The following is a 20934-nucleotide window of genomic DNA, read 5'->3' on the forward strand; positions in this document are numbered from 1 at the left end:
AGGCGGGGTTTTTGTTCTTTTCCTTTAGTCTAAATTGTAAAGTACTTCAAATTTCGTGCTGTTCTACAGCAATGAGCTTACATGGGCTGTGCTTTATGTGTACACAACTTCACATACAGGTTTCTGAATCTGATGTAATATCCTGCAGCGCTATGGAAAGACTTGGCAGACATCCCAGCAGCACAGCCTCCTGGGGCTGATTCAGCCAGCGTTCCCACCCAGGAATCCTGGATGTCTGACAGGAAACAGGCCCAAATCTCCCAAGGCCTCTATAAGTCAGCCTCCCCCCTCACCCCAAGCATCCCTCTTACCCAGAAAAACCTCTCCAGGGGCTTTTTCTTTATGCTTCTCTCAGACAAGCACTTACAAACAGGCCATCTTCTCCACCACACCCCACTTTAAGCCCCCGCACTCTGTCCTCTGCCCAGCTTCCCATCCTTTTCAGGTCTACCTTTAGCCTTAAAGCAAAGCTATATTTTCATCAGGTAAGATAGCCATGATTAATCACAAAGCAGTATTTGCACAAACAATCACAGGCTTTCATGTTGAGGCTAGTGTTTTTCTGACCTTGTCAGAGCATGTTTGGATTTAATGCTGCATTTTAATTCCTTCTAAGATGGATTCACAATAAAAAAAAAAAGAGGCAACTCAGGACATGCAGAAAAGTTGCAGCTGCCACACTGGTTGAGTAAAGCTAAAAATCACACGCACACTTTTTTTTCAGTATTTCATTTATTTTTATAAAACTGGAATTAACAAAAAGGCATGTACCTATTAGTGTTTCAGATTGTACCAGTTTAATACAGGAAGCGTGCTACTGGACACACACAACTATTGCACACAAGACATTGCATAAAAAAAGTCATACATACTGTACAAAGACACATACATACAAAACATACACAGTTATTTATATATATATATATAACATAAAAGTTGGCAAACTCATAGGTACACCGATTTAAAAAAAAAAAAAAAAAATGGGGGAAAGGAAACATCACGGAAGCTGCCAAAGTGCGTGTCCATCTAAATTTAGAAGTCAATATAAAAAATAAAATAAAAAATAAAAACACTGACAGGGAGAAGAGTTTTAATTGTGTGTCCATGAGAAGAAGGTTACAGTAAGCCTAAACAACAGGAACCGGACACTGAAAAAATAGAACTTCCTATGGCTGAGGGAAGTTGCGTGTTGTAGGATGTCAGGGAACGAGGATGAAGCTGACCTCCCAGGAGGGCAGATACCTCTCGTGCGTCTGAAACCGGATCTTCTGCTATTTTGTAGACAAGGTGAGGGGTCTTGAGAAACATGAGACGGGTTTGGATCTTTATTTGCACACGGCTTATGGTTTGCAAATTAAACCAAGATGTTCACAACAAATTCTTGTTCATGGTGCTGTTTGAAAATTCACAGTAAGAGTGATCTACCCTGTTTATCCCACTCTCTGTTTGTCAATGACTTTGTAATTCCAAATGATGGTTAATAATACTGTCGACAATGGGGTACATGCCCCGAACACTTCATACATACATTCAGCCTTTTGCCCCCATGAGGAAGGCACAAACAGAGGCAGCACATTGATTCTATGTTACTACAACACTGCAAGGGCATCTGTTCTTTTAGTTAAAGCTTCTAAACAGCTGTTATTGAGTCAAATTTGCCATCTGTGCCTACTCCCTTAAGGAAATGTGCATTCTGATTAGGCCTTCCTCAACGGAAACTGTTTAGATACAAAAGACAACAGTAAAAGCAAGAGGGGCAGATTAAGAGGACAAATGAGGGGAGGGGTGTTAGTGATGGAAGCCGTATCTGGAGTATATCATACATGTTAGCTCTTACAGTCTGAGTTTCATGCATTAAATGTGAGCAGATTACACAAGTTTGTTGTAGTTTATCAAAAGGTACGGTTATATAGGGACTATATAGTCCTGGCTTTGTCAAAGGACTACTTAGTAATTTTGTTTCAGTTGACCACTGCCACTGACTCTGTAAATAATGAGTGATGCAACTTTAAGCTTAATGCATACATATTTCAGTGAGGAAGAGTAATGTGGTTTAATCTTACACAGGGCAGAAATCTCTACAGTAAACTACAAAGTGCAATTTTGCAAGCTTTGCATTGACACAGTTCTTGAAAGTCCCAAACAGCTATTACATAACTATGATATTATGCACATTATTTTTGGCTTTTAAAAGGGTTTAACACATTTAAAAGATGAACATGATCATAGGTATATAAGTGAAAATGGTTTGCTCCACAATCGAGAAAAGTACCCATGAGAACGTTATAGTTTCTCATTTACTACGTTGGTTTCCTCTTGCATTTTTACACCAGCTGCATGGGTGATTTTAATTGCATACCGATTATAAATTCACACAGTATCAATTGTAATGAGAGATTTAAGTCTGTGTCTCAAAGACAGCTTTGTCCCAGCCTCACCCACTTGTCTTAGATCCAGGACGTGCTAGCTTGTTTCTTTTTCTCACACTAATACACATGATATCCTTGGACCCTATCAAACACCCTATCAAACACAGGTGGTGCATTCTTTCATAATAGGCATTTTCTGGTGTTCAAGTTTGTTGGTGCAGTGTTCCAGAGAGCTGGAACTCTTTAGAGGAACCAGACAACGTTCAGAAGGCCGCCCACTTTGCAGCACGCCCCAGCAGCAAATCAAACGGAGGAACTCCCTTCTCATGTCCTTACTGCGCAGTGTGTAGATCACTGGGTTAAGCGCAGAATTCAGAGTGGCAATGCAAAAAAAGGTGCTTGATTTGGAGAGGATAGGGCAGGAATATATGCTGCAGGACGAATCCAGAAGGAGAATTGTAAAAGCGGGCAGCCAGCAGACAATGAAGACTCCCACCACTATTGTGACCGTTTTCAAAAGGGAATAAGCTTGTGAGTTGGTTGCTTCCTGGTGGCTGGAGCGTACAATCAAATAGATTTTCACATAGAGGATGACAATAGAGAGTAGTAGGAGGCTGAAAACAGTGACGACAAACACAATGTATTTCTTAGAGTAAAGTGGCAAAACTGCCGAGCATTCAGGGAGGTTGTCGATGCAGTTCCAGCCGATGATGGGGAGTCCTCCAAGAAGGATGGAGGTAACCCAACAGGCTCCAATCAGCAGAAACATTCGGCATGTTTTGTTGGAGCCGTATACCTTTACCTTGGTGATAGCGATATAGCGCTCTATAGCTATTGCCAACAGGCTGAAGACTGAAGCTGCCAGAGCAATGAACACTGTGCCTTCCCTGATGAACCACTGTATTGGGAACAGCTCAAATGTATTTGCCCCTGATAGAAAAATGTTGGCTATATATGCTGAGCCTGCAAGCAGGTCAGAGAATGCCAGGTTACCAATGAAGAAAAACATAGCCGAATGGAACTTCTTGTTGCGGCAGACGGCAGTCAGGACCATCAGATTCTCAAGGATGATGAATGTGCAAAGGATGACGATCAATATTTCGAGACTGGAGGGATGTTCTTTTTTTTTTTTCTCAATTTCTTCCCTCATTTCATCCGTGGTCATGTTTTTAGCATAGGTGTAGTATAAGCGAATCACAGTCTTATTGTAGTACTGGGAATATTTGCTCCCCATGGTGACAGGGTGGCAATGCACAACGGCTTTACGACAAAGATTCATTCACACAGTGTTGTTCAGAGCGTCTATGCCAGTAGTTTCTGCCTTTGAGTAAAGGACAGGAAGGATGCTGGGAGGGAGACTGTCCTACAGTCACGTCTCAGAAGCTCTATGTGGGTCACCTGTAAACACAAAGAAAGAGAGAAGGCCAGGATTACTAACAAAGGAAATGTTGTTGCATCGATGTAATAAACTGTGACAAAGAAAATATATATTTTTAGCAAAGCCACGTGCTCAGCAAAGTCAAAACCTAAAGCAAAACAGAGTATCCAGGAAACATGTTAAGTACAGCGGAAACTAGAAAATTCTTACTTATTCTGACTGTAATAACCCAGGAACAGTAGGATGGCGATAAACAAGAGCTTCAAAAATAAAACCTTTTATTGTCAGAAATCCTTGAGTTGCTTTACAGCAAAACAGATGAAAAATAAAGAATTGGGTGCTACATTTAAACCACAAAGGCAAACCTTGCAGTTTGCAAGGAAAAGAAGTCAACCGCAGAAAGACTTTGCACCTAACCTAAAGAAGAAAAAAAAGTACTTTAGTTATTAACCTCCACAAGCAGAGATCACCTTCAGGTGAAAGAATAAATGCTTTGTTAGGGCTGGTGCTTAGACAAAGGACTGCACTCCCAGTCTGAAGGGGACATTCCACTAACCCTGTCCAAGCACTCGGCTGTCAACACACGGCATTGTTGTGGGGAGCAGACCATTCCACTCCAGTGAGTTACCTCTTGAAACTTCAGCATAGCATGCGGATCAGCCAGAGCTCTTCATCCTGACAAGCACCAGCCACCCACTTCCAACCAAAAGTTTTGCAGCTAATCAAATAGATACCAGAAAGTTAAAAGTTGGGGCTTTCCTAAGATTTGAAAAACAAGATGTTTTATCTCTACACCACACTTTTACATAATGATTTCTGAATATCATTAGTTTTATGAAAACTGCTGTGGAAAAATTTAACTAATAGGAAAGTTTTATCATGAAATGCCAAAAAACAAGCCCCAGTGTGAATCGCTAAAATGGATTCAAATTACGTTTTTTATGCAACAACAAAACAAAAATGGGCCCCAGCTACAGGATCTAAAATAAAGGAAGGTTGGAAGCTCTGGAAATCTAATTAGAAGTGGAGCCGGTGTTTTAAACCTGTCAAAAGAAATATGATCTCTCTGCAGACTAGCTTTCAGAGTAATTCAACACTGATGCGTCCTTGTCTTTGCTAGGGAAAGGGAAGAACTGAGGTAAGTGTTGGCTAAAGAAGAAATGAGTGGAAACTGGGCCTGGATCTCTTCTCTGTTCTAATAGGCTTTGAATCTAAACCTGAGAGCCTAAAAGATAAAGAAGGAACAAGACAAAGCCAGACAGAGAGAGCATGGATGTGGAACGGCATCTGGACACAAAGGCAGGAATCTGAGACATCGCTGTGACGTGCACATACATACACAAACCCATCAATGCATTGCATTGCATTGTAACACACTCGGCTAAATGTGACAGTAGTGTTGCAAAGCATCCTCCTTGCATTCAGACAGGTTCAGCGCACAGCTGCTATAGGCTGCCAGTAATAACCAACACACCGTTTCCTTAAGCAGGAACAAAGAACAATAGTCTCCTTCAGTGTGGATAGCATTGGCCTTCAGCCTTAATAAAGGGACAGCATGCTTCCATTTGGCTACAGCAACTGTATCATAGCAGAAATTTACAGCCAAGCACTCCCTTATCCAACTGCTATCAGAAAAGCCGGGCTCCTCCCCATCCCTTTTAGCTCCAGTAATAGACACAAATAGGAGTGTTTGAGCTTAAGCACATGTGGCATCTGCACTCGGGTAATTATATTAGGTTGTATTATTGCAGCCTATAATGAATTAACTCATGAAAAAGAACCTCTGTGTCTCTGCAGTCTCCTGTCTACTAATGGAGAAAAAAAAATTGGGCTGGCTTTGTTTCACCTTGACTTTTTTCTCTCAGCTCTGTCATTTTTTTTTCCTTTCGGTACGGCACTCTTTTTATCTGTTGTGTAGACAGCTCAAGGTCCGCCTGTCACCAAGGAGTTTTTGGCAACTGTCATCAAGGGATTTCACTTCATGTGGGAAAACTTGACGGGCTGGTTTGCCGAGTGCACCGTCTAAATGTGTTAAACCCTGCCCTGTCGCTCTACCTGCAATACAGTATATCACTCAGATGTTTCTACATTGGCTGATCAACACCTGAACCCCCGCCTTCCTGCCCCTTTGTTGAAGCATTTGACCCAGACAGCACTGTCACACTTCCACAATAAGGGTGACAATGCTAAAAAGTGTTGTCATACCATGACTACCAATGTGTCAATTCTTTTAGACTAGATGTGAACACTTGAAATAATAATCACAAGTAATGTCATAAGAGTAGTATAAAACTAAAACCACTCTAGTCATTTTATTAACTGGCTAATATCAGATTTAAATTCCCCAACTCCCTGAAAAATCTTAATTTTCGATTAAATACAGGAAGAGTAGAAACGTTGGCCTATATTTAAATATATTTCTATATATTTCTATATTTGACATATAAACCACATTTCTGCTTATGTGCACGTTTCTGCACTTAAATGCATCGGTGCAATAAAATACATTACAAACCTGCACCTAAACATAATGCATGCACTTTTAGCTTTCACATGCAGAAGTGCCACTTAAATTGATTCAAGGTGCTTGCTGCTACTACTGCACATTCACCCAATGTGTATATATATATATATATATATATATATATATATATATATATATATATATATATTAGGGCTGCCACAAACGATTATTTTGATAGTCGACTAGTCACTGATTATTTTTGCAATTAGTCGACTAATCAGATCCATTGGACGTAAAACGTACAGCTTATTGCACCAGCAGCATCTGCTCTTATATAACTAGCATTAGCTTACAGCTTTAAGTGTTTAAGGTATGTGCTAACTAAAAATAAAGAAAAGATGATAGTTTATTAAATTTTAATGAAATTTGCAGATTGTTTCGGTGAAGTTTAATAAACTCCTTGCTATCTAAAATATAACAGGACACCGGAGTAAATTCTGGAGCATCTCACACTTCTGATAATCAGCTGTCTGCTTGACGTTTATTCAGCTGTGTAAAAACTATAACTTTAATCTCAGCCAAACCGATTTACTCAGGAACAAATAAAATACTAAAAAAGCCAAACAATAACATTTTTAAGTTATCTAAGTGACTCATATATCATGTTTAACCTGAGTAGCGAAAGACGGCGGTGGGTTTGAAAACGATTTGCCGGGAGTCCGGTGTTCTCACAGCTCTAGTGACCTTGCCCCCGGCTAGCTATCGAGCTAGTGGGTAACAGATGTCTCCGAAAACGTCGGAGCGCTTTTGAAAATATGTGGTGTCTTGATAAACTGAGCAGATATTTGAGGTTTCCACAGCTACATTCTCGCCTAAAAATATGTTAAACGTGTATTTTGTGACCCAGAAAGAATAATAAGAGTAACATTAAAACTAACTAGCTGCCGCCATTGTTGGAAACTGAGCAGGGCCGCGCTATGAATTCTGGGACACAGCTTCTTCTTCGGGGTTTAACGGCAGCTGGCATCGTTGTACATGCAGTGCTGCCATCTTCTGTTTCAGTCCGTTATTACACTCTTAAATCCTGCTACTCATTCCTGCGTCTTTTGGGATCTTACAAAGCTTCAAACGACGCGTTGACTATTAAATCAGTCGTCGACGATTTTGATAGTCGACGTAATCGTGACTAGTCGACTAATCGTGGCAGCCCTAATATATATATATATATATATATATATATATATATATATATATATATATATATATATAAAATGTTCTTCCTCTACACCCCCCCCCCCCCCCCAATTTTTTTGCACATGTCGAGGAGCGTGTCAGGCTACATTTCACTGTGTGTTATACTTGTATAACTATGCATGTGACAAATAAAGAACCTTGAACCTGCACCTTGAAGGTGGAAACCTACTCTCAACTTTTCTCTGACGCCCCCTCAAGTCATTATAGATTAAAAATTTAATCTGAGGTTGCTTCCAACACATGTACAGCGCATGCAGGTTTTTGAATCAGGTATTTGACGTTTTTCCATCGGAATGACGACAATTTAGTTTTGTTTTTCACAAAGGTGGAGGTGGAGGTGTAGCATGGGTTACCGAAAGACAACATGACATCCTGTCTGGATTTTACAGCAAAGGCCCAACAAGGTGCAAGAGCAGGTGATGAAACAAACGCTGGCAGAGAAGCAGCACGTGAATTAAAGACAAAGGAAGCCAAACAAGAGACAGATACCTGTGGCAGGATATCCTATCAGAGAGCTTTGAGATCTATATCATTCTCTCATAAATGATGCAAAGGTTCTCACGTAATGCGCCTTTCTCTGCTTTACAGTGTTTGTGATACTTCACAGCTATGTATAGTTTTCACACCACACATGCAAGAAAATGTATGCAGCTGCATTTGACACCGAATTTTTTAAAAAACTTTATTTAGTGTTGCAGGGATATGCGATGCATCATGATAGCGGAAGGCAAGCTACTTTTGAGTGAACATGAACAGAAAAAAAAGGTTCCGATTTTACCATGTAAGCCTTAATTTTTCACACTTATGAGCATTTTTCGCTTAATAGTGTCTGAAAGATGAGAACTATTATCTTACTTTCATTTTACAGCTTAAATTACAAAATAAGTCCAACAGACCTGTATAAATCTTGGGCCATAAAGGGTTTTAAACATGCAAAGATTGCTGGAGATAGAGCCTGACGGTTGCTCTTGAAAGCAGACTCTTGCTCTCTTTGGATTTTAACAAGAGAAAGAGCTTTGTCTTCATCGTGGCACTGACGGTTGAACAAAAGCTTCAGGTGTTTTTCATTAGAAACACACAAGTCCCAGTTTGCACCAGAAAACAAACAAAGCCTCACTTCCTTGTTAAACCTTCTGCTACCTGGCTCCATTTTCACCAGGGGGAAAGCATTTGAAACTCACAGTGATGCTAAACCTCAACAACACAAAAAGATTTCGTTAAAGACCATTTCAGACAACAACAACCATGAACCGTGATTTGAGAAAGTTTATATTTGACTTTTATCTTGGCTGCATTCAAATATGTTTACTGTTTACTTCAAATAATCCTTCAGCGCACTTCACGGTTGAACTGTTTGTGGTCGGAGACATCCTGTGACACATCTTTCTCCATCTGCCTTTCGCACTCCCTGCGAGCAAGATACCGTAGTGGAAACATATACTCAGACCAGCCTCTGCTGTTCAAAAAAAACTGTATGAAAAAGTTAATGTGTGGATTCTCAAATGTAATCTCTCTTATATGCAATGTGATCTATCTCAAAGTATGCTATCACGGGTGCACAGGAAGCCTCTGGTGCCATTATTTTTTTTCTTTCCTGTTCAGTTTCTTGTGTGTTAATTATCAGTGTTAATCTAAAATGTGAGTATGATTTGCTGTAAATTTTAGCCAGAGTGACTTACATCTTGCTTCCTTACTTTCCCACATGCACATTCTACTCTACTGTAAATGAAGATCACCACGTTAAAGTAACAAAGACCTTTGTATATGTGTTTTGTTTGGTTTTTTATTTCGACTGAACTAAAAGCAAAAGCTGTGAACATCCCGCGGAGGTGTGAGCAGAGATTCTTAGAGGGAAAATTCCACATGCAACGCACAGCAAATATCAAAGTTTCCCCCAATGTCAAGTGCTAACATGCCAGACATGGGGGGAAAAAAACACCTAGCTCCACCACAAGGTTTCACCACTGCTACCACAGATGCTGAAAGGAAGTGACTAAACCATGCTTACAGAGTTCTGTTTTTTTTTAACTTTCTTAAATTTGATCAGTGATGACATAGGAGCCTTCCTCTTTACACTGACAGGTCAAAACACAAGCCATTTGCACACAGGAGCCCACCAAGACCCCACACCCACCCTTGCATCAAGCCCGCAGAAAAAAGAAAAACACAGGATGGACTGTGTCTGCTGGCAGATGGTTCCAGTCCCTCTTTACCAATCAATCAATCATTCACCGCCAGGCCTCCATGAGGAAAATCATTTTATATCAGCACAGCGATGCTATTGATTGTCTGCTGGCAATTACCAGGAGAGGAGGATGCATGGTGTTGCTGTCACATGACTGTCCCAGACTTTAAACGACATTAGGGACAGATTCGCTTATTTGAAGTTTAAAGAAAAACAAAAAAGAACAAGAAAAAAAAACTGCTTGAACTTATTTTCCCCTCTCTTTCATGCCCAGCTGCACACAAATTCAGCAACAAGACGGATGCAAAAAAAGCTGTGAAAATAAAGAAGTAACCAATTTAAAAATAAATTGGTTTAGGGTCAGTTGAGCGTAAACAACCTCAATTTCCTGTCACGAGAGAGGCCTCTTACTCGTGGTGTGCTGACCTCAAAGGGAAACATGTTACGTGTTACAAATTCGCCTGTGTGTTCAAGCAGAAAGATTGAATTAGTAGTTGAGGTGTTATGCACACTTTTTCATCTTTTGTCACTTTTGTTATTTCAGTCAAGTCACAAAGATAGGACAGTGTTTTTGACAGTTGTGACAGCTGATATTTTTGGAGAGCAGCAAAATTCACAGACCCTGACAGTCTGTCGATGATTTTACAAACTTACACATAAGCAGGACACATTGGGCCGAGGATAGACAAGTGGAAAAGTGGCAGATATATAGTCGCTTTTGGATCTGTTGTTTTCAAAAGACCAGCATATCACAACGGTGCTACGCATGAAAACTAAAGCAAGGGGAAATGCGAAAAATGAAGGCTTTTAGCAAGCCCAGTAACACGATCAAGAGGCACAACAGACTGGATGAATATGATAGTTGCTGCAACATGTTACTGTTTATGTGGAGGGGAACTGAACTGAGGAACAACAACGTTAACAGAACCAAAAAAAAAAAAAAAAAAAAAAAAACATGGCGAGCAATAACCTAGCTTGCTAAACTATGTCACAGACATCTATATATTACATCCCCTTCTGTCATAAAAACACTAACAAAACACAGAAGTATTTAGCACACATTAGTATCGGTGTCACACCTGCATCATAGCATCAAACGAGAGACAAAACACACAGCAGTTCCGTTTTACTGAAAGGTGAAACAGTTCCTCCTCTTGAGTTTTCACACTATGTTTTAGGTTTAATTTTAGCTCCAAATAGCAAATGTTTGTCTCTCTTTGTTTGCTACTACACCAACATTAATCACGTGCCACTAAAACCTCATATAAGCGCCTAGATATAGGAGAGCTCGTGTCCCCAATACACGAGATCTGGCATATAATTAGGGATTACCCTTTCGCTCGTCAAACAGTTTGACAGTTTGGGCACAGCCTCTTCTGGGGGTCGCAATCTGGCAAGACATCTCAGTGTGGAAAAAAAAAAGCATTTTTAGCTCACGTCTTATTGTGTCATTTTTCTGCTCCTTTCTGAAGTCACATCACAGTCTCTGCAGCTTGATAATGCTTTATATATCGTGGCTGTTTGTGTGCTTTAGGGTTCTTCGGGTACCAAGTGAACATAGCTGTAGACAAAGAGCTGCAGAAAGAAGGGCATCGTGCAGCCTCGGGAGCTATAACCATCACCCCCACTGCTGCTGTCCCCTCAGTGCTCCACTCTCTCTACTTGGGGGTGGGGGATCTCCAAAGTCGGCGCCTGAGAGGCAATTACTGTAATACGTTCACCCTCAGACCATCCCTGTCAACTTACGTCTCGTTTTTAAATTGTTCATGTTTTTATATTGCCCCATATTTGCATATTCTCCTTTCATGCGGCTCTCCGATTTGCAGAACCACATAATCCTTACTCTGACACCCCTCAACCCACCTCGTATTTTTTAAACTTCACCACAGAGATCAAAAGACGAGGCCACAAAGAGGTGATCAAATGCACATCAAGAGGGATTTATTTAGCCCACATCTGGAGCAAGCATGTTCTTAAAGCCCCCTATTAAAGACTTCATTACAGCACATAGTGCGCAATCAGTTCGACAGAACTGTGTAGCTCTGCACCAATAGACTACATTCTCAGGCAATACACAAATGAGTATAATGTTTTAATCTTTTCAGAAAAAAGCACTATTATTTTAAATTACTTAAATACACACTTAAAGATTATGATTTTCTGAAATACAAAATCTCAGGAAATTTTATAAGACACTTCTCAGAATTTACCCTTCAACATGTGATATGGTTAAACCACTTTTAAAATTGCAAAGCGCAGAATTTGTCGGCGTGCGTGTCTGAAGGTAAGGTAGTGTTAACCACATGGCGCCTTTCTTAGAGATGCTGAACATGTGTGCATCACATATGCGCTCTGCTTTTTTATCTCTGCACTTTGCACAGCTTTCTTTTTTCTTTCTTTTGTGAGTGTCTCTGTGTGTCTTTGTGTGAGTGCGTGTCTGTGTACGGCGGCTTAAACCAGCAATGTACGTGCAGGCAATGCCATGCAATGCAGGCAGAGAAGTGAGGTCAGGATTGGTTGGCCTCTTGTGAGAAACCTCATGTGTGAGAGCGAAATTGAGTGACTTAAGTTTCAATCACCATGTGCCTCTAACACCATCCCATAGTTGGGTTTTTTTTTGTTTGTTTGGTTTTTTTTACAATAAGGTGCCTCCTAATGAAAGGTTTTCAGCCCTCTTTAGTTATCTTTTGTCCCAGCTCACTGTTCCTATTATATCCTGTTTCTAGACTTTCAATTCCACCCCTTCTCATGTTCTCTTGGTAACTGCGCAGATGCTGTGAGAGAATTTGAGATTATTTAATGCATCCGGTGCTAGTGACCACGAGACATGACTGTGTATATCAATGCATGTGTTTGTGTTGATTGGTAGTGCAGAGGGTTCCGTGACTGCGACACTGTGACTGTTTGTTCCACAGATGCTGCAGTGATTTGCAGTGCACTGCACATCATAACAAACAGTCACGGTACACCAGACCATAATCAGTAACGCAAAAAAGGTTTACTGCACAATGAACCGCAACAATGTCTGCAGAGTCGAATGCAAAGAGCCACAAAGCCACCCCGACTGCTCCTGTCTAGTGTCCACTGATAAGTTGATAAATTGACAGTGGCTCTCCATCCCTCCCTATGATCGAGTGTAGGAAAACAACTCCAGACTCCTCTGGCAAACAGAGGTCCATTAACCATAGCTCTGTTTTATGGAGAAAAACACGGTTGCCTAGAGAGGGAACATTGTTGTGTCCACACAGCCCTAACTTGTATCCCAGTATTTTATACAGTTTAGGAATGATTGCATTGAATGGCAGCATTTATGTCTTTGAAATCTCCCCAGCATGAGTGCATCATATGTCAAAACGCGAAGAAATATACTTGTGAGCTGCAAATGTGTGCCACGGATGTCTAATGTTACACGGTTTCGGCAGTTTCGAAGGTCTGCTTTATATACTGTAGGCATTACATGAGTGCAAATAAATAAACTCAGCAGTTACTAATTTTTCTTTATATACTGCATTATATCCTGGCTCTGGTTAAAGTGGCTTACCACTACGTAATATGTAAACAGCAAACAGTGTAGCTGTTGTGGAACTCTTCGAATAGCAGAAGGCAACTACCGTACTTGACTTTCACTTAGACGAGGCACATTTAAATGAAAACGTCTGAGTAGTTATCATTTAAATAAACGGCATCCACTTCTGCCCCGTCTGTCTGTTCAATTGGAGCTGTCTGGCTTCCATCATGACCCAGCTTGTGTTTTGCTGTAGGTTAAGTCCATCATATCTTTCAGCTTGGAAAGACTTAAGCTGAAGCATTTACAGGATAAACAAACTGAATAGCTAGTTTCAATAAAAATGCCCTCACAGTTGGCCATTTTGTCTAACTTTTAAAGCCTGTGAGTGGATATAACAAAAACCTAGCAACCAAAGAAGCTCATTAGGACGAGAGAGAGCAAATTAACTCTCAGCTCCAAACAAAAGGAACAGCTTCAGGAGGCTTTCACTGGCTGAACAGGGCAATTGAAAACCCAAGAAAACTGTCTCCAGCTTCCTCCTGGGTCTGGGGAGGTGGGGTGTTGAAGTAATCCTGTCAAGTTGTCCAGCTGCACAAACAAAGCTGACCGGATAACAAAGACTTCCAAGAGAGAGGAAGAAAGAGGAGGAGGTGGTCTCCAAAACAACAGCATCTTCATATGTACCTGCCCCGAGATCGCGCAAGAGCGAGCCCTGAAAAGGATCAGAAATGAGAAAACCACGACATGACCACACTAATTAAGCCTGCCACGAGGACAGACTGTACGAGGCTGTTGCCTTTCAGTTCATAAATCACGCTGTCCAATCTAAAGACCGATCCAAAGCCACAGGAGTAACCAGAAACCCTGCATTCAATCCATTCGTCATTGTCTCTGAAAGACCCATGTTGCAAGTTTGTCCTGAAAACCTTTTTTTTTTTGCATTGCCACTTATTGGCAGCATCTGAGTATTGTCTCGTCCAAGCTTGAAACTGCAGGAGAATTGGAACAGACTTATCCACACCAGAAAGTGTCAGGAAATCCTGGCATGCTGCTACAAGCATCAGGGCCTGGTCATGGGGGGTCTCATAGTTTGTCCAAGTGGAAAAGGAATGTAAAGAGTCTTTAAAGCTAATGGTTTCTTTCGCTGATTGAAACAGCATTTTAAAATACTCACAGCTATTGTTTCCCCCAACAAAATAAAATCCATATTTGTAAATGTGTTTTTCATAAGAATAATTATTTTTAACTGGAGTGAGTAGGTGTCAGCAAAGAGCAAGCACATCATTTGTAGCTTAAAAAAAAAAAAAAGGCTAAAAGCAAAGCGCACCACATGTATTTCTCTGATCTGAGGCACTCCCAGCTTTGGCTGTGAATCATATAGCAACATGCTGTCAGCTGTGTGTTGTGACTTGCGCCTCGGCAGCTTGCGAACAGAAGTCGTTTATTTTGCTCCAGCTGCCACACCCAAGGAAAGTGTTTTTCACGAAAAAGGACTACCAGCATGAGCGCGTAGAAACCAGATGGCTATCCGCAGACCACTATTAATATCACAGAGAAATCCCAACAGAGGAGTATAAACACAGGCATTGTCCCTCGTTATCTGACATGGTTCCTATTCTTTTTAAATGTATGCATTGACCTCTGACTGCTTTTACTGAACCAGGTAAAAGACAGGGCGCCTCTGGCAGGTCATGCCTCTGATCTTTTAGTGTTGTTATGAGCCTGATCTGACTGAATAAAGCACAGACAACAAAAGGAAAGACAGCTTCCTCAAAGAAAAGCTTTCTTGCTGCTCCCTATTAGTGGACTGCTCCCAGGCCTTAACTGAAATCTGAGCATCCTTCAGGGATCAACGCCACCCACCCACCACCCATTCCCGACTTTATCCCCCTAGTGACCTGTTCCATTAAAAAAAAAATCCCACAAATTGAGTTCCCACTGCTAAATTACCATTAATTTATTTATCCATCCATGCACTTATACATCTATTTATTTATTTACCCCATCTATCCGTCTTCATTTCTCACGCTATCCCCACTGAAACGGCTCCCATTACAGAGGGCCACTGAGCACAGTGGGCTGGGTCAGCATCGCACAGATCCTGAACTCATGAGGTAATGGGCTGCTGGTCTGTGTAAATGTCCCTACAGTTTAACATAAAACATTTAAGGTTCCTTTATATAGACTGTTAAGACTAATACCATGTGTGCTTCAACTCTGTGAAAGGCATTTAGCCAGTAATTTGATTGACCCTTTTGTTACTCCTGCCAAGGGATGGGGAAGGGGGTGGGTGAGCAAAGAAGCCCGGCACCAGTCAGGCCTGTGGCGGGTGTTGTTCACGTGCAATGAGCCATGTGGTCACATGGGACAAACACAGATGGATGGATGGTTGTGTCATGTCCTATCCAAGACATGCTGGGAAACACACCTGAGTCCACAGGTGGTCATGCATGCACCAAACAAACCAAGTCGGTCTTGCGCAACACCTGCATCAATGACCCTGTTGACAGCCTGTGCAACACTTGATAGGGTGACCCTATTGCTGCTGACTGTGTTCCCTTTTCACAACTATTCTCGATGTTATCACAGGAAGATGTGTACTTAATTTTAACCGGCTTCAAGCTATTCAACATTTTCAGACGCTGATTTCTCACGGCATTTCTTCAGCTGGTCCTCGAGATAATATGACCACAGACTTTTGTACTTTCAGACAGCCTCCTAATGAGCACCGCACCGTAGACCGACACACTGACCCAGACCAAGCACAGGACAGAGCATGATGGATGGAGGCTTTTATCTGAGCAATAAACATTATTTGCTCTAGCTTATCATCTTATCTCACTTTAACTTAAGCATTCTCCCAGGATGTCTACTGGACTGCTGACACCTATATCCTTCACTTAAGGATTTACTCATTTGGTCAGTATGAAACAGTATGTGCTGTGCAGTCAGTATGGAACAATATGTGCTGTGTAGTCAGCATGCGTGATAAGAAAACCTTCGTTAAATTCAAATCCGGATTTGCAAATTCAGGCCACTTACTTGCAGTTCAGCTGCATCGTATTATTAACGTGTATTCAAATTACATTTCCGTTTTAATTCTCACTCTAAACCACCCATAACAATGCACGAGATTCAGTTAAGGCCATGCTTGTTGAAGCTATGAGCTAGTTTTCACTGAAAAGTCTATCTCCCAAGCCCATAAGATTAACTCCGGTGCACATGGGGATAATGGGGGCTTTTGTCTTATTATTACATCCTTTCAATACAATGCCTTCTTTAGAGTGACGGATGAACAAGCCCCAACAACATCAGGGGTCACAGCGTGGAGGGGGTGCGGGGTTGAACGGGGGGGGGCACGGCAAGCTGGCTGTTTGGCTGAGCGCGGTTCCCCCTCAGCCTCGTACAGTACAGCTTCCATACATCAGAGTGCACATACACCCCCACCCGCCCACGTCCAGCTGCCTTGCACGTTAATATTTGACACGACAAATTGTTAATCGTTAAAGGGCGACGTCTAAGAAGCTGTCACGTTGAATCAAATTTAAAGAAGAAGAAGAAAAACATCTCGCGCTGTGCTGTAACTGCTTTCTTGGGACACTTGTGAAAGTGCAGAAGTGACGTTTCTTAACTGCGGCCACGCAGCGAGCTGGCATAGGTACTCATGAGTCATTGTGGCATTTTGAAAAGTTTGCCGAGACTTTCCAAGCATTATTGACACGCTTCACTGCTCATGCAATGAGAGGGACCTGGTGGAGCGATACAATAGTGCGGATCCCCTTTGTTAGGCTGCTGAAGCACATGCTCTTACTTTTTGCTCTTATCTTTAAATGGTGGGATTACTTACCCCATGAGAGATAGTAGATAGCAGAGTAAAGAGACGCTCCGGCAGTTTGATATTTGTCTTCAGGTGTCCTCACGTATGCGTCAAAGTTCAGCGCCTTCCTCTGTTACTCCAGACCAACGGTGACAATCAAAACTTTGGTAGCGGACCACACGGCGTGCCTTCTCTAGACAGTGGCAAATCCATACCGGTTTGAGAGCCACCACGAAACTGTTCAAAAAGGCGCGATGATCCCCCCCACCCCCCAAAAAAGGAGAAGTTATGAAAGTCAAACCAGACTTTTTATGTTAAAAAAGGTTTTAAAAAATGAAGAACTAGCAGTTTCTATTCTGTCGATCTAATCCAGTCGGCTGTCTGTCTGTCTGTCTGCTCTGTGAGAACAACACTGGGCTGTGGAGCGTCAGTGAGGCACTCACGCAATACGCGCTCACACACCCACACACGCGAGACGCGGCGTGGAGTGTATGGAAACGTCATATTCCCACGAAGAGCCGTGAGTCTCGCTTTTGAAATATAAAACTAAAACGAGGCAGTTCTGCGGCCAACAATTAATATGGAAAATGCCCTTTAAGCTGATTTCTGGACCTTTTCTTCACTTTGGAGCGCTCAAATAAAGTCCAGATGTTCCGCCTCCCCACTTCCTCTTTTCCTAACAGATCCCAACACTTTTCAACTGACAGAGGCCAAGTATTCCTGCACTGTGAAACAATAAATACCACCATTTGATCTGATTTACTGTGTCTTTAATATATTCTTGTTTTTTGTTTTTTTTTCAGCTGACCTGTTCTCGTTGACTGTTTGTGGTGACTCATGGCTTTTATTTTTTCCATTTATCCCTCAGGTCTGGGCATATAGGTGCAATAAGATGGGTGAGGTGAAGGTAAGTCAGGACTTGTTAGTCAACAGGGCTGTGCCCACAGCTGGCAGGTGTTCGCCCCAGCGAAAAAGCCTCTTTCCAGCCGCAGGAAAGGTAATAATGTCTTCCCAGTCATTATGTTGAAAGCCAAAGTCGTCCCAAGTGGCCATGATGTCATGCGTCTGTGTAAAAGAAGAAGCTGCATTATGTTACTGCAGCAGTTAAACATCAAAAACTGGACTGGATTTTGTGGGATTGTGAGAGCAGCGTTTGGGATTGTTGAGACACCCTAAATAAATGTTTTGTTTGTTTGTTAAAAAAAACAGATTATTTTTTATAATAGAGAAAAGAAAAATCTGAACGACAAGTGAAAGACTTTGGTTGAAACACAGTGAGTCACTTTCAGATACCTTTTCCTCTTAAAAATGACCGCAATCCAAATGGCAGGAAACAGGTGGCATTTGTTCATACTTTTGTGTACCAGAATGTGCTTAATGACATCAGAGAGCATTAAAATGAAAAATGACTACATTGCTCTTATGAAGCCCCCCAATAAGAGTGTATGAGACGTAGCGTGCAACAGCCGTCTCCAGATGAGTCTTTGCCTGTCTGTGTCTACAAGACAGTTTGAACAACCTTGACTCATGCTGCGTCTGCTGATGGTTTACTGGGGTTGAGAAAGATTGTGCAATTCTCTCCAAACACACACATGTCTATCATCCTTGCTGTTGATGGTGTGGGGAAATTACTTTCTCTAAAGAAAAAGAAGAACAACTTGTGACAAAAAACATCAACTTTGCAACACTTCTTTTAACGTTGACTAAATCTTCCAATCTGCAATCCCCAAGTGATGGGGTCAATGCGTAAACGGTCTAGTGGTGTATCTCAAATGCTTTTGTTCTCACGGTCCTTCTTCAGCTAGGTGTTTAATGGCTGTGTAGCAGACAGGCTTTATGGACTGGCTGCTCACTGTCAGAGGGTTTATGATTGGACACTGCTCCACTAAAACTGCCCCGCTGCGGTCTCTCTCTCTGAGCCTTTAGGGGAGGGGTCAAGAGCCCTGACCTCACTTCCTGTTGGGGCTCCTCACAAGCATTCCATTGTCTGTGAGAATGTACATGGGCTCTGGGGACTCTGCACATCTGGCAGCTGTTATTAGCAACCTCCTGTACCCACCCCTAAACCCCCGAAGAAGAGTTCCACATGTGCTCATGGATGTGTGCCCCAAAACACACTTCAAAACCAGCTCTCTCCGATGTTGTTTGTCCTTGTGGTACATTTAAGCGTTTATTCTTGACAATAGGAAGGCGAAATGTTGGGAAACATGTTTGTGTTCTTTCTTGCAGTGTTTTTTAAATAATTGATTTGTGGCTTTCTACAGTCTTACTGTTAAAAGCCAGAGATTAGCTCAATAGAAAGGAGCTTGTTTGAATCTGTCTAACTGTAACCTGAACCTCTAAAGTTTTCTGATTAACACATCACACCTTGTTTGTTATTCCAAAACAAGTAGCAGCTTTGCCAGAGGTTTGTGGGCAAACGCTTTATTGTTTGGGATCTGCTTCTAACTGCTCACCTGCTTCTAGGCAGAATTAGAATCTGCCCTATAGATGCTGTTGTTGTACAGAAAAACAAAAAAGATAAGATGTGAAGACATCTGGTGAAATTTGAGGATTGTAATAGGTGGATTTTTGTTACTTGTGACCATGTTTATTGTCCGTGCAGAGCAAAGTGAGCTAACAGCCAGTGCTGAAGAGTAACAGAAAGTACTTAATCTGGTAGTTCAACCATTCATACTTCTATTATACATTTTACTACATGTCTTAACTGAAACCTATTTGACATTTAACAAGTCCTGGTACTTTGTAATTTCGATTACTATGACGTAATGCTTGACGCATTTCTCATTTAACACTATCTGTGACCACACACTTGAACAGTTTATCTGCTAAAATGTCGGGCATTTCAGAGGCATTGTCACCATGAAAATTCCCTAAAATGCCAATATTAACTAATGCCCAGTTCAGTTACTTGGGTAATTGTGCCTGGTGCAATGCCCTCACCTAGACATCACTGTCTAGAACAAAGGTGATGTATATTATGTACACAAAAGAAAAGTTGATATTCATACTTTGTCATTAAACAAAGAGTGTTTTTGCAAGCTTGAAACTTTCTTGTTAGTTATTATTATCGTAATTATTTCTTCATTTCTGCATCCACCCACTTTCCTAAGTCGTTTTGAAATAGATTTTTTTCTCCATAGAGATAGAACAGTATATATATATATATATATATATATATATATATATATATATATATATATATATATATATATACAGATTTTCAGTTTGTCTAAATATATTTACAGAGACAAACTGAAAATGTGTCTCATACACAGGAAGCCTTTATAGAGGTGAGTTGCCCTGTGTTTGACTTACCAGAACTGAGGTACTTAGCAGAAGTGGCACGACTGTGCAAAGAGAACACAGCGGATTAGCTTTATTACTCATCACTGGAGGTCTTTGTTGTATGGAACCAGAGAACCAAAACTATAAATGAGTCTATGCAGAGGGGCTAAATATGCTATGTTTCTAATTCTTTGAGCACAATTACACCAAGGAAGTCCTTAGTATTGAGCCTGACTGCTCTCTGGCAGCACCGTGTGAGACACAGGGGCTTTCCATCCCATCTGTATCAACATCTGATAGCATGTAAATTCCAGGTACAGATGAACTGTCATAATGTCACAGCAACAACAAAAAAAGATACGTTTTGTATTGTTTTCCAGTAATGAGCGATCTGTTGCTCAAGAAAAAAATTCTGTTAATTAGATTTTGTCGTATTTGCTGTACTGCGTGTTCTTCTTTAAATGGCATTTGATGGGAGTCCTACTATATTTTGTATCTTACATTTATTTTGTATTTTTTATTTTAGGCACTTTGGTGTACTAATTTTTATTCTGGTATTTAAAGATGTATGTAGAGTTTGGTTTTTTTTTTGTTTCAGACTCTTTGTTTTACTCATTATTAGTCTGACAGATGTATATAGAGTTTGTTGGTTGCCTTTTGGTGTATTTTTT

General features: G+C 41.2%; 1 protein-coding gene across 1 annotated transcript; it reads right to left on the reverse strand.

Annotated features, from left to right (window-relative positions):
• Positions 1-951: 951 nt before the first annotated feature.
• Positions 952-17371, reverse strand: s1pr2 (sphingosine-1-phosphate receptor 2). The gene is made up of 2 exons (XM_085351708.1): positions 17006-17371; positions 952-3767 (listed from the first exon to the last, which is right to left on the reverse strand). The coding sequence occupies exon 2, from the start codon at positions 3646-3648 to the stop codon at positions 2527-2529; it is 1122 nt and encodes a 373-aa protein (XP_085207834.1). The 5' UTR covers positions 3649-3767; positions 17006-17371; the 3' UTR covers positions 952-2526.
• Positions 17372-20934: the final 3563 nt, after the last annotated feature.

Source organism: Diplotaxodon limnothrissa, linkage group LG4 (assembly GCF_057381915.1).
Source record: "Diplotaxodon limnothrissa isolate DT_005_m linkage group LG4, D_limnothrissa_male_GT1.1, whole genome shotgun sequence".
In the NCBI taxonomy this organism is placed as follows: domain Eukaryota; kingdom Metazoa; phylum Chordata; class Actinopteri; order Cichliformes; family Cichlidae; genus Diplotaxodon; species Diplotaxodon limnothrissa.

Bases quoted from the DNA above. Each gene is read 5' to 3' on its own strand.
- s1pr2 (XM_085351708.1), bottom strand. From the start codon at position 3,648: ATGAATCTTTGTCGTAAAGCCGTTGTGCATTGCCACCCTGTCACCATG.